Raw genomic sequence first — 14192 nt, forward strand, 5'->3', positions numbered from 1 at the left:
AGTGTGCAAAGCTGTCATGAAGGCAAACGATGGCTAACACTTTTTTGGTTATATGATTCCATATGTGTTATTTCATAGTGTTGATGTCTTCACTAGTATTCTACAATGTAGAAAATAGTAAAAAATTAAGAAAAACCCTTCAATGAGTAGGTTTGTCCAAACTTTTGACTGGTGTATATATATATATGTATATATTTGTTTGTGTGGAATTGGTCTGCGGACCTACAAAAGGGGGGACATATTGGGTTGACCGCCAGTGGCCCATCTGCTGTACATCAAAGTATGACCTGTACTTTGTTATATTCTAACCACATTCATGTTCCCATTATACCTGTAGCACCCCTTTTGTGGAGTGAGACATCCCATGTCCCTGTTCATTAATAAAGATTACCTGTAACTCAACCAGTGGAGGCTGCTGAGGGGAGGGCGGCTCAGAATGACTGGAATAGAGTAAATGGAATGGTATTGATACCATTCCATTCACTCCATTCCAGCCATTATACTCCATTACAGACATTATTATGAGCTGTCCTCACCTCAGCAGCTCTACTGAATTTTTTATTTTATTTAACCTTTATTTAACTAGGCAAGTCAGCTAAGAACAAATTCTTATTTACAATGATGGCCTATCCCGCCCAAACCCTAACCCGGACGATGCTGGGCCAATCACGGCCTGTTGTGATACAGCCTGAAATCAAACCAGGGTCTGTAGTGACGCCTCTAGTACTGAGATACAGTGGCTTAGACCGCTGTGCCACTCGGGAGCCCAATTCGGATTATAGATTGGTCCCCAGATTAAAAAGAAGTGGATAGGTGTAAGAAATATTATGATTGCATTCCTTTCAAACCTGTGGATTAGTGTTGGAATGAGTTGTAGGATGTAAATTTAGGGCAAATAGCTCAGAATAAAACTAGAACCATCACTGACAGGCAGAACTAGCCGATTGGTGAAAACATCCAACTAATCTTTACAGATGTGTAGTATGAAATATTTCTAAAATCGTTTTAAAAAATAGTATATTGTAGGGAAATAATTATTGGAACTACATTTTACAATAAGACCAACTTCATAAAAATGTATACCACCATAGATACAAATTTACCACGGTTCAAAATATAGGATGACATTACATTCAAGTAAACATGTTTGAGGACCTTGAAAAACAAAACAAGATGGCGGATTTTCTGAAAAAGGGTTCGGAGCTGCAAACCATAGCTAAATCAGTTAAAAATAAATCTACAAATAAATAAATACTGTAATTAGTTAGGTTGGCAAACGAACCACTGTCAAATATTTAAATAGTATTTGTTTGTTTTGAATAATTTTGTATTTTCTCCTGTTGCTGTATTACGACCGTATTGGTAACTTTGGAAGGTAAGAGCGCTATGCTAGGCTAATCAACTTGGCTCGCTAGCATTAGCTAACCATTACATCAACAACATGCACGGAACTGTATACAAATTGTTTGAATAACACATATCGCAGAATCTGCTGCATATGTTGTTTTTGGTTCTGATATGTAAATCGCTTGCAAACTATCGGGTAAAATCTCAGACCGGGTAGGTAATTTAGGCTGGAACGGTCTAGTAGCTAGCTATGCTAACTAGCCTGCATGCCTGCAAGTTGTTATTACATTTCGATGACTACCGTTCGCTCTCTTTGAGTTTTAACGAAGAAGCCTAACGTAGCTTTATAGGCTGTGGACCCTATGTAATCAATCAATTGGCTAATTGTTTGGATTCAAATACCAGGCTTGAGCTTCTTCTCATTTTATTTTATCTCCTGGACCGAAGGCTCGTTCAAAGATTAAGAAATGGCAGCAATTTTCCTCCACTACACACAAGGAGTTTTGAACTGATGAGAACAACCCTGCACTGTAAAAAAAAAAGAATGCTGTTGTTTTTACAGTAACTTAATGGCAGACAGTCACCTGTAAGTTACTGTAAACAAATAGTACAGTATGTTACCCTAAATTCCAAATAAACTTTGGTTTAACAGTACAGTAAATTCCAAATAAACATTGGTTTAACAGTACAGCACTGTTAAACCAACGTTTCTTTGGAATTTACGGTAACATACTGTACTTTTTAACATGAACTTACAGGTAACTGGCTACAAGTAAGTTACCGTTAAAAAAACAGTATTTTTTTTACAGTGTGTGGAAGGAGCTCAGTCTACAGAAAACATGCAGACGAGGTGGTAGGAAAATGATCAGCAAATTGAACTGCGAGCAGTACAACATGGACACCAGGGTCCAAGATCGCTTGCCAGTTCTGCAGGCTGACTCTCAGGCAATTGACAAGACCCACTCCAAGCCAATCCTGTTTATAATTTACATGCTCCCTCTCGGCCAAATCGTCAGAGATTATAACATCGACTTCCACGCTTTCGATAACCAAACCGGACACCATCTCTGCCCAAGCAAAACTCAGCAGCTGCCTAGAGGACATCAGGGCATGGATGAAAGGTAACTTTCTCCAATTGAACAGTAGCAAGACTGAGGCTTTGCTTATTGGGACACTCAAACAGTTTACCAGTGCTGCAAACATCTGCCCTACAATCACTGGCCAGGCCATCCACGTGTCCTCTGTCATCTCCAACCTAGGAGTCAAGTTTCATCCGTCTCTGTCCTTTGATTCCCACATAAAACAAATATCTAAAACACTATTTTTCCATCTTACACTGAACACAAATATAAATGCAACATTTTCTAAGATTTTACTGAGTTACAGTCCATATAAAGAAATCAGTCAATTGAAATAAATAAATTAGGCCCTAATCAATGGATTTCACATGACTGCATCTGTTGGTCACGTATACCTTAAAGGTAGGGGTGTGGATCAGGAAACCTGTCAGTATCTGATGTGACCACCATTTGCATCATGCTGCACGACACATCTCCTTCATAGAGTTAATCAGGCTGTTGATTGTGGCCTGTGGAAAGTTGTCCCACTCCTCTTCAATGGCTATGCAAAGTTGCTGGATATTGGCGGGAACTGGAACACGCTGTTTTACACATCGATCCAAAGCATCTCAAACATGCTCAATGAGTGACATGTCAGGTGAGTATGCAGGCCAGGTGGTGGATGAATGGCACAACAATGGGCCTCAGGATCTCATCACGGTATCACTGCATTCAAATTGCCATTGATATAATGCAATTGTGTTTGTTGTCTGTAGCTTATGCCTGCCTATACCATAACCCCACCGCCACCATGGGGCACTCTGTTCACCATGTTGACATCGCTGGTCTCCACAACGCCATACGTCTGTCATCTGCCCGGTACAGTTGAATCTGGGATTCATCTGTGAAGAGTACACTTCTCCAGCGTGCCAGTGGCCATCGTTGGTGAGCATTTGCCCTCTGATGTTGGTTACGATGCTGAACTGCAATTAGGTCAAGACCCAGATGACCAGATCAAGACCAGATGAGCTTCCCTCAGACGGTTTGTGCAGAAATTATTTTGGTTGTGCAAACCCCCAGTTTTATCAGCTATCTTGGTGGTTGGTCTCACACGATCCTGCAAGTGAAGAAGCCGGATGGTTACATGTGGTTGTGAGGCCGGTTGGACATACTGCCACATTTTATAAAGCGACGTTGGTAGAGAAATGAACATTCAATTCTCTAGCAACAGCTCTCGCTGACATTCCTGCAGTCAGCATGCCAATTGCACGCTCCCTCAACTTGAGACATCTGTGGCATTGTGTTGTGTGACAAAACAGCACATTTTAAAGTGGCCTTTTGTTGTCCCCAGCACAAGGTGCACCTGTGTAATGATCATGCTGTTTAATCAGCTCTTGATATGCCACACCTGTCAGGTGCATGGATTATCTTGGCAAAGGAGAAATGCTCACTAACAGGAATGTAAACAAAATCTCTCAAAATTTGAGAGAGATACGCTTTTTGCCTATGGAACATTTCTGCAATCTTTTATTTCAGCTCATGAAACATGGGACCAACACTTTACATGTTGCATTTATATTTTTTGGTCATTTATATTTTTTGGTCATACCCTCACTCTCCCAGCCAGATGCAGATAACCTAATCCATGCCTTCATCTTCTCTCGGATGGACTACGGCAATGTGTTGTTTGGGAGCCTCCCAGCTAAATCACCACAGAGGCTCCAACTAATCCAGAACAGTGCTGCCAGGGACTTGACCAGGACCAAGAAGTCAGATTCCATCACCCCGATCCTGGCCCAACTCCACTGGCTACCGGTCAACTACAGGATTGACTTCAAAATCCTCATCCTTGGATTTAAACCCTTGAATGGATTGAGGTGCACCTACATCAGTGACCTCATCTCAATCAGCGAGCCACCTCACACTCTCCGCTTCAGCAACTCCCTGCTGCATCAAGTCTCCAAGACACGTCTCTGAACTATGGGGGACCGAGCCTTCTGCTCCCTTGCCCCTCGCCTATGGAATGCTCTCCCTGACCATCTGAGAGCTGCTCCGTCACACTGAACTTTTAAAACGGGACTTAAAACCCACTACTACAGACTTTCATAGTCCTAGACCCAATGTAAAATGTATTTCGCACCTAGCCCACTATTGCTATTTTACCTCCATTGATTCTAAATGTATGGTATTTTTATTGTATATAATGTTTTACTTTTTTCCTCAGTTGAGCTTTGAGATAACTCTACTGAAAAGCAGTTTTACAAATTAAATGTCTAATTATTATTATGTAAAGTTGAAGACACATGCATGCTAAGCTTTTGCCCATTCTGACAGAATGAGGGAACATAAGCTGACTGGCAGCTAGTATATTTGTGCTGCCTTCAATGAGAGGTGAAATATGTGTTTTAATGACGTTACAGTAGAGTGGGAAAGCTGGTGGTCAGTCATCTGATCGGTAATATCTCTAATCATGAGGTTTTTATGTTTTATTTATGCAATCTTGCGTTCACCATCCATTCATGAATTTCCAGAAGCCTAACATTAGATACAGTGACAGCCTGGGATATAGCCTGGATTCAGAGGCATGCTTTGTGTTCAAAACAAGATGAGTCGTTTTAAATGAATCAGAATAATGTGTGTTTTCTAAGATGCAGCTGGAAGTGAGTTATAACATGGTCATTAGAACCCAAAACATAGGAAAAATAGTTTTCTTTCAGCTTGACGTCCCTCGTTCACCTCCCAACTATCCCTCTATCCCACAGCCACCATGGCGGAGGAGCGGAGGCCGAAGCAGTGCACTGTGGTTCTGCCCACTGAGTCCATGAAGGCCATGGCAGAGTCCATAGGAGTGGGGCAGCTACAGGAGGAGAGCTGTGCCGCCCTGAGCGAGGAGGTCAGCTACAGAATAAAGGAGATCGCCCAGGTAAGAGCAGGGCCGAGTTCAGTAGGGCACACCGTAGCAAAGTGATTTGCGGAAAATGAGAATCTGTTCTTTTTGGATGACTCACGCTGACATGTTGCATCTCAGTTCATATCAATACCAATGTACACAGGGTAATTATGTTATGAAATGTGATCCTTTTCTGTTTTCCCCCTCCCTTTGTCTTCCAGGACGCGTTGAAGTTTATGCACCACGGAAAGAGACGTAAACTGACAACAAGCGACATAGATCATGCTCTTAAACTGAAGAATGTAGAGGTGAGGGGGACTATACTACGTCATCATGGAGAAATGGTTCTTTCTTTGGAGGACATTTCACAGGATCTCAATGAAATATATAGGCTTTATTGAAAGCAACATTTTAGATGTTATTTACATAAACAGACTTGGTTAAAAATGTCAGTAGAGCAATTACTAAGCGATCTTCAGATAAATGATTAAAGCCACTACAAATTCAACTTAACCTGTTTTGGGTTGCTAGTGTGACAGAATGTATTGATATCAGTCAATTGGTGGCATACTTATTGATGGCAGTCACTACACATGACTTGTACATTTCAAGTCACTGCACATATACATGCACCATTTCAGTTTCAGTGTGTATCTATGCGAACAGTATTAGTCATCCCAGTGCTCGGTTTCATAGAGGCCTCTCCTCCACAGCCTCTGTATGGGTTCCAGTCGCAGGAGTTCATCCCGTTCCGCTTTGCCAGCGGAGGAGGGAGGGAGCTTCACTTCTACGAGGAGAAGGAGGTGGACCTTAGTGACATCATCAACACACCCCTCCCTAGAGTCCCACTTGACGTTTCACTCAAAGGTATAATTCTATTTTGTTTTGTAAAAATGTTGAATTGATTTGACAAAAACATATACCTCCACACAGAATGATACTGACGCATTCAAACATTTCAAAGGTATACACCTACTTACTTTGATGTTGATTGTATTTTATTAGATCCACTTCCATTGTTATCCATATGTCATATGATGGTATTATCTTTAAACAAGTGTTTGGGTTTGTTGGTTATACAAGCTCTGGTTGTACCTCCTCTCTTGTTTTCTGTTCCTCAGCTCACTGGTTAAGTATTGAAGGTGTCCAGCCTGCTATACCAGAAAACCCACCCCCAGGTGAGATGTCTGTCTGTGTCTGTTTCCATCCTTCTCTATCATCTACTTGAGTAAAGCAGCATTCTTCTCTAAACAACCACATTTCCATCATGTGTATATTGTCACTGTGTATATACCATCTCACTTCTTTCCCCTTCTCTTTCCCTCAGCCCCCAAAGAGCAGCAGAAGGCTGAGTCTACAGAGCCCCTCAAGGTGGTCAAGCCTGGTCAGGAGGAGGAGGGCTCCATCCAGAAGGGCCAGGGAGCTATATCTGCAGAGGCTAAAGGTCAGGAGCTTCTGATGTGTCTGTACGCCATCTTAAAATTGTATGTGACACATAACATGTCAAACTGAACCATACTGTGTTGGCTCTGATATTTTCTTTTCACATTGTCCTTTCCAGCACGGTTCAAGCCGCTATGGTAGATGTGTAACTAAGCCAGTGAAGTGCAGCTTGGCTCAGCACGGTAGTGTGAAAAGGATACTAGAAAAGCTATTCTTATTTAATCAATGTTTGTGGTCCCTCTGGTTTGGTCCCTCCCAGGTAAGAAGGAGGGTCTGATGAGGATGAAGCCCCGCAGTACTCACGAGCTCTCAGTGGAACAGCAGCTCTACTACAAGGAGATCACGGAGGCCTGCGTCGGGTCCTGTGAGGCCAAGAGAGCTGTGAGTTTTGTGTCTTGAGTCAACCAGGTTTCTGGCTAAAATGTCCTGGTACTGGGTAGAGTTCATGATGCTGTAGACCTTAACAAGGGCCCAGGACCAGTGGAAACAAACTAGCCCCATAACATCAGAGATCCACCACCATATTTTATCGTAGGTTTTGGGTTATTTTCTGCTTATCACATCTTTCTCTCAAAACCACCACAGGTGTGCGTGACCAATTGAGCTATATTTTAATGTCATCCAACAAATGTAAATGCGTGCATTTTGCTAAAGGGCATTGGCACTTAGATTGGAACCGGTGCTATGGTCAGATGACATGAAAAGAGAGCTCTTTGTCCAAGCACACCAGTGGGTTTGGCGTCGAAAGAAGAATGTGATTTTGCAATGGCCATCTCCAGACTTGAACCAACATTGAAAAGCTGTGGTTTGAATTAAAGAGAGCAGTCCACAGATTATGTATGGGGGGATGGTCTGAATTCTGTAATCTCATAAAACATGGTAGAAACAGGCATAGTGCCCTTAAGGGGAGGGTGTATTGAAAACGGGTGCCATCATTTGGACCCCTATCTTTTTGATAGAAAATACGTTTTACTTGTTAAACAAAATATCTTTATTTGAGAAATTGTATTAATATAAATAATAAATCATTTTCATTTCATTTTTTTGCATACAATATAGCTAATTATGAATATTATTTATTTTATACAGTATTTTTTTGCTCATTTTTATCAAGGGTGCCAATCATTTGGGTCATGACTGTATTTCTGTGTGTATGGTTTTCTTATTGTTGCCACGTTATAATGCCATCTCTCTGACCCAGTATGTCTCTCTTGTCTTCTTCAGGAGGCTCTACAGAGTATTGCTACAGACCCTGGGCTCTACCAGATGCTCCCCAGATTCAGCACATTTATCTCTGAGGGGGTGAGGTTCTCTTCCTTCCTGTCAATCTCTAGTCTCTACTCTGTCAATCTCTAATCTCTACACTATTTCTCAATTGTCGAAACGAATCTTCCCTTTCTTCATCCTCATCTTATTCACTGCACTGATCTGAAAGAACTGACCAGGTGAACGCTAACCTAATGATGAGCTTACACTATATTGTTTTCACCTGTCCAATCATTTCCAATCATTGCAGCTGAGAGAAAGGAGATGAGGAGAATACATTTTCAAGTTATTTAGATAGAGCCTAAGTGTTTCAGTGCAGTAGGGATCATGGCCCCGTGACCTTTAGCTTGTTCTTCTCTCTTACGTCCTCCTCTCCTACTGTAGGTCCGTGTGAACGTGGTGCAGAACAACCTGGCCCTGTGACCTTTAGCTTGTTCTTCTCTCTTACGTCCTCCTCTCCTCCTGTAGGTCCATGTGAACGTGGTGCAGAACAACCTGGCCCTGTGACCTTTAGCTTGTTCTTCTCTGTTACGTCCTCCTCTCCTCCTGTAGGTCCGTGTGAACGTGGTGCAGAACAACCTGGCCCTGCTCATCTACCTGATGAGGATGGTAAAGGCCCTCATGGACAACCCCACACTCTACCTAGAGAAATATGTAAGAGTTCTAACACAACTAAATATCATACACAGTTTACTGAAAACTAAAACTAAACACATGACACAGGTCAATATTACACACAGTAAACTGAAAACCAAATTATTTCTGGAGCATTTTGACACAGACAGACCTCAACTGCTGATCATAACACCTGCCATTTGATGTGTCCCTCTCTTGCTCCTCTCCCTGATTCCCTGGTGGTGGCCTAGCTGCATGAGTTGATCCCAGCGGTGGTGACGTGTATAGTGAGTAAGCAGCTGTGTTTGCGGCCTGACGTGGACAACCACTGGGCTCTGAGGGACTTCGCTGCCCGTCTGATGGCCCAGAGCTGTAAGACCTTCAGCACCACCACCAACAACATCCAGTCACGCATCACCAAGACCTTCACCAAGGTATGTGGAGATGCGTCCGATTGATCACCTTTTACTGGGAAGGAAGTGTATGTGTTTTTAGTTTAAATAAATAACATATAATACTGGGATTGAGATAGTAAGCGTTATTATTAGCCATGAACATCTCCTTCCCTTCATCTTTCTCTCAGAGCTGGTTGGATGAGAAGACCCAGTGGACGACACGGTATGGCTGCATCGCTGGACTGTCTGAACTAGGACCTGACGTGAGTACTGCCTTTCTGCCATTTGAAGAAATATTCTTACCCTGGTCTGAGCTGTGGTATAATAGAGTACTCTGTCTCTCATCTCTTTCTCCCCTCCAGGTGATCAAGACATTAATCCTGCCCAGGCTCACTGTAGAAGGAGCTCGTATCAAAGCTGTGTCTGAGGGACCTGTGGTCTCCAACATCGATAAGATAGGAGCAGACCACGTCCAAAGCCTTCTACTGGTGAGGAGCCGAACACAGACTGTTATTGTTCTACTTATTATTTTATTTGATTTATTTCACCTTTATTTAACCAGGTAGCCTAGTTGAGAAGAAGTTCTCATTTGCAACTGCGACCTGGCCAAGATAAAGCAAAGAAGTGTGAACAGACAACAACACAGAGTTACACATGGAGTAAACAATAAACAAGTCAATAACACAATAAACAAGTCAATAACATAGTAGAAAAAAAAAAATCTATATACATTGTGTGCAAAAGGCATGAGGAGGTAGGCAATAAATAGGCCATAGGAGCGAATAATTACAATTTAGAAGATTAACACTGGAGTGATAAATGATCAGATGAACATGTGCAGGTAGAGATACTGGTGTGCAAAAGAGCAGAAAAGTAAATAAATAAAAACAGTATGGGGATGAGGTAGGTAAATTGGGTGGGCTATATACCGATGGACTGTGTACAGCTGCAGCGACCGGTTAGCTGCTCAGATAGCAGATGTTTAAAGTTGGTGAGGGAGATAAAAGTCTCCAACTTCAGAGATTTTTGCAATTCGTTCCAGTCGCAGGCAGCAGAGAACTGGAAGGAAAGGCGGCCAAATGAGGTTTTGGCTTTAGGGATGATCAGTGAGATACACCTGCTGGAGCGCGTGTTACGGGTGGGTGTTGCCATCGTGACCAGTGAACTGAGATAAGGCAGAGCTTTACCTAGCATAGACTTATAGATGACCTGGAGCCAGTGGGTCTGGCGACGAACATGTAGCGAGGGCCAGCCGACGAGAGCATACAGGTCGCAGTGTTGGGTGGTATAAGATGCTTTAGTAACAAAACGGATGGCACTGTGATAAACTGCATCCAGTTTGCTGAGTAGAGTATTGGAAGCTATTTTGTAGATGACATCGCCGAAGTCGAGGATCGGTAGGATAGTCAGTTTTACTAGGGTAAGTTTGGCGGCGTGAGTGAAGGAGGCTTTGTTGCGAAATAGAAAGCCGACTAGATTTGATTTTGGATTGGAGATGTTTGATATGAGTCTGGAAGGAGAGTTTGCAGTCTAGCCAGACACCTAGATACTTATAGATGTCCACATATTCTAGGTCGGAACCATCCAGGGTGGTGATGCTAGTCGGGTGGGCAGGTGCAGGCAGCGAATGGTTGAAAAGCATGCATTTGGTTTTACTAGCGTTTAAGAGCAGTTGGAGGCCACGGAAGGAGTGTTGTATGGCATTGAAGCTCGTTTGGAGGTTAGATAGCACAGTGTCCAAGGAAGGGCCAGAAGTATACAGAATGGTGTCGTCTGCGCAGAGGTGGATCAGGGAATCGCCCGCAGCAAGAGCAACATCATTGATATATACAGAGAAAAGAGTCGGCCCGAGAATTATTGTTGACTACAATGTTAATATTTCATTGAAGATGCATCTTTATGATAAAACATTTTTGTTTTAATTAGGACCACAGACAACGTATCATATTGACCGCTACATACATTTTGGGATGGTTTCCCAGACACAGATTAAGCCCAGTTCTGGACTAAAAAGCTCCACTGAACATGTCTAAGACTGGCTACACATACCCACCTGGAAGAGAGACATCCTTGACTAATATCCTCTTCTCTCTCAGAAACACTGTGCCAGCGTTATCGCCAAGACTCGTCCCCTGCCTGACAACATGGAGCAGTACCGGGCAGACTACGGTTACCTAGGGCCCACGCTCTGTTCCCACGTGGTTAAGGCCCGGGCCCAGGCAGCACTACAGGCCCAGCAGGTCAACAGAACCACACTCACCATCACACAGGTAGGGCACCTAGATGTGTAAAACCATGTATATGAACTGCTTGAGGTCGGAGTCAATTCCATTTCAGTTCAATTTATATTCCAATTCAAATTTTCTCAAATTTTCTCATTAAAAAAATGATACAAATTTCTGTTAACTTCCAGAATTGAAATGGAATTGACCTCAACGCTGATATGAACTGACAATATCAGCATCTGTAATGATCCAACGTAACGTTACAAAACCCCATCTGTCTGTCTGTGTTGCAGCCTCGGCCCACCCTAACGGTGTCTCAGAGCGGGATAGGAGGGTCGGGGGGGTCCCGTTCCCCCAGCATCATCAAGGTTCCCAGCTCCCTCACCCTCATGTCCACCCGACCAGGCACCCCAACACAGCCATCGCCACCGGCAACCAAGTACATCGTCATGGCAACCAGTGCAGGGGCGTCCTCCACCCAGCAGGTACTGGACGGTAGTCTTGTTGTTGTTTTTTTATATTGATTTGCAATTATTTGAAATAGTAACAAAAACAAACTCTTGTATTCACTCTATGTCCTCCTAGATTCACTACACATTTAATATACAGTCATTGATATCCTATACATTCCTTTTTTATAGACCTTCAAGTTTCTCTGATAAAAGCCTCTAGATTATCTCGATGCCCTAGTTAAGTGTTGTGATGTGGAATGTAATATTCCCCTCTCCTCCAGGTGATCACCCTGAGTTCCTCCTCGGGCTCCTCGGTAACCAGCACGGTTGCCAGCGCTACCTCCACCCTGCAGCCTCTGGTCAAGCTGGAGTCCAGAGGGGCCGGCGGCCTGGGGGGGTCGCGACCCCTCCAGAAGTACATTGTGGTGTCTCTCCCCACGTCCGCCTCTTCCTCCCTGGAGAGTAAGAGTGGCATGCTCCCCCCCTCCTCTTCCTCCACCTCTCCCATCTCGCTGGAGGCCGGGATGAAGATGGATCGCTCAGACTCTCCCGGGGCCAGCACACAGTCCCCGCACTAAGATACTGCCTGCGTCCCAAATGGCACCCTACTCCCTATATAGTGCGCTACTTTTGACCAGGGCTCATTAGGGCTCTGTTAAAAACTAGTCCAGGATCGATAGGGCTCTTGTCAAAAGGAGTGCACTATATGAGGAATAGGGTGCCATTTGCGACGCAGACACTGGCTTGTAATTGGCTTAGGGTGGTCAGACAGCCCTCTGATTGGATGTTGATGGCGATAATGAGAGATACCTCTACCTCTCTGATAGGACAGAGATTAGGTGCCTGAAGAGGGAGGAAGGGATTACTTTTGGGAGCCGGGGTGGAAACTAGCAACTTCTGAGTCTAGAGTAGCAGAAGAATTGTCAGAAAAGGGGGATATTATGCGAAAGTGATTGATAAAGACCAGATGGGATGGCGGGAGGAGTGGATGGATGGGTGCATGCAGTAAAGTGCACAAATCACATCTCTTTTCTTATTGTACATACATTCACACGTGTCTAAAAGCTGTGTGGGCATTTATAATGGTTCAACCAACATTCTAATTGATTTTATGTTCCTTTTTTACACTATAATAAACCTGATTTTGTAATGATTTTATGGCGATTGCTTCGCATTTTAATTAGTGGAGGTAGCCTGGATGTCAGTCAGTTTCTGCTCTCTTGTCAATTCCTTATGGATTTTTCTTCCAGACATGACATGTTTGGCTTCACAATGACAGCAGTGGAGTTGGCGAGAGAGCAAACGGATCTGGGATTAAGCTGAAGTGCAGGAGGATGATTGACAATATGGTTAACAGCTGACAATAGAAATAAAACTTAGTAGCCTAAAGGTCTACATTCCTTACATAAACATCGTTACATTCTTAGGAAGCAATGCAGGTTGTTGTTGCTGACACTTAACATTGAAGAGGCGGGAAAGGAATTGTGACAAACGCTTCAAGTCCCAATAGTTTGGATTATAACTCAAATAATGACTATGAGGTTAACGTGCCGATTGTCAGCTTTAATTTGAGGGTATTTTCATCCATATCGGGTGAACCGTTGAGAAATGACAGCACTTTTGTACATAACCCCCCCCCCCCCCCCCCCCACAGATATACCCCCTAGACATGCTAACCTCTCACCGTTAGTGGTAGGTCAGCATTTTTGGGGGGGGTATGATATTTGTTAACTGCTAGGCTACCTGCCGCTAGGATGCTGCTCATCCTTTTAACAAATAAAGAGCTGTGCGTGGCTTAGCTCTGGTCCTGGGCCCGTTTCCTAAATAAAGAGCTGTGCGTGGCTTAGCTCTGGTCCTGGGCCCGTTTCCTAAATAAAGAGCTGTGCCTGCCTTAGCTCTGGTCCTGGGCCCGTTTCCTAAATAAAGAGCTGTGCCTGCCTTAGCTCTGGTCCTGGGCCCGTTTCCTAAATAAAGAGCTGTGCCTGCTTTAGCTCTGGTCCTGGGCCCGTTTCCTAAATAAAGAGCTGTGCCTGCCTTAGCTCTGGTCCTGGGGTCGTTTCCTTTGCTCGTTTCCCAATAGCGATGGAATTTAGGCTTACAAGTGTTTTAAACTATCCATATTTTCTACAACAGTCGTAAATGTAACGTGTTTCCCAAAACGCCATGCAGAGAGAATGGTCGCTAAGTGCGTCGTTGGAGCAATGCTGCTTTCATATCAGATTTCTCCATTCAAAGCTTTCCTTAACATTAGAATTATGTCACAATACTAACGACTGAGATATTACCACCTACGGCTGCAAATATTGAGGCGGTTTATTATAATGCTTTACCCAATAAAAATTCACAAAATCCCCGATTTGGCACATCATTGCGCACATGTTAGGTCACATATCATTGAATGCAGTATATTGAGACAAATTACAGACAGTAGCCTACATGTTGCAAAATAGAACTCTATTGAATTAACATGAAATGTAGGCATATAGCCTACTGCTAGTTAA

The 14192-nt window shown here is 43.4% G+C and overlaps 1 protein-coding gene across 2 annotated transcripts; it reads left to right on the plus strand.

Annotated features, from left to right (window-relative positions):
* Positions 1 to 1126: 1126 nt before the first annotated feature.
* LOC110491193 (transcription initiation factor TFIID subunit 6) lies at positions 1127 to 12844 on the plus strand. Of its 2 annotated transcripts, none has more exons than XM_021564551.3 (15): positions 1127 to 1375; positions 5168 to 5328; positions 5517 to 5603; positions 6009 to 6162; positions 6417 to 6473; positions 6623 to 6739; positions 6998 to 7119; positions 7963 to 8040; positions 8557 to 8658; positions 8871 to 9053; positions 9203 to 9277; positions 9377 to 9502; positions 11111 to 11284; positions 11533 to 11724; positions 11973 to 12844. In XM_021564551.3, exons 2-15 carry the CDS (start codon positions 5173 to 5175, stop codon positions 12267 to 12269), a joined length of 1920 nt encoding a protein of 639 aa, XP_021420226.1. In that variant the 5' UTR covers positions 1127 to 1375; positions 5168 to 5172; the 3' UTR covers positions 12270 to 12844. The 2 variants fall into 2 exon arrangements, with proteins under 2 accessions (XP_021420226.1, XP_021420218.1); XM_021564543.3 differs by having other exon boundaries at positions 1166 to 2468.
* Positions 12845 to 14192: the final 1348 nt, after the last annotated feature.

Source organism: Oncorhynchus mykiss, chromosome 2, assembly GCF_057628025.1.
Source record: "Oncorhynchus mykiss isolate SJ-2025 chromosome 2, ASM5762802v1, whole genome shotgun sequence".
NCBI classification, from domain to species: domain Eukaryota; kingdom Metazoa; phylum Chordata; class Actinopteri; order Salmoniformes; family Salmonidae; genus Oncorhynchus; species Oncorhynchus mykiss.

Excerpts from the sequence above, each read along its gene's own strand:
- LOC110491193 (XM_021564543.3), top strand. Across the intron at positions 7,120-7,962 it reads CCTGTGAGGCCAAGAGAGCT|GAGGCTCTACAGAGTATTGC; the intron begins GTGAGTTTTGTG and ends TGTCTTCTTCAG. Across the intron at positions 9,503-11,110 it reads ACGTCCAAAGCCTTCTACTG|AAACACTGTGCCAGCGTTAT; the intron begins GTGAGGAGCCGA and ends CTTCTCTCTCAG.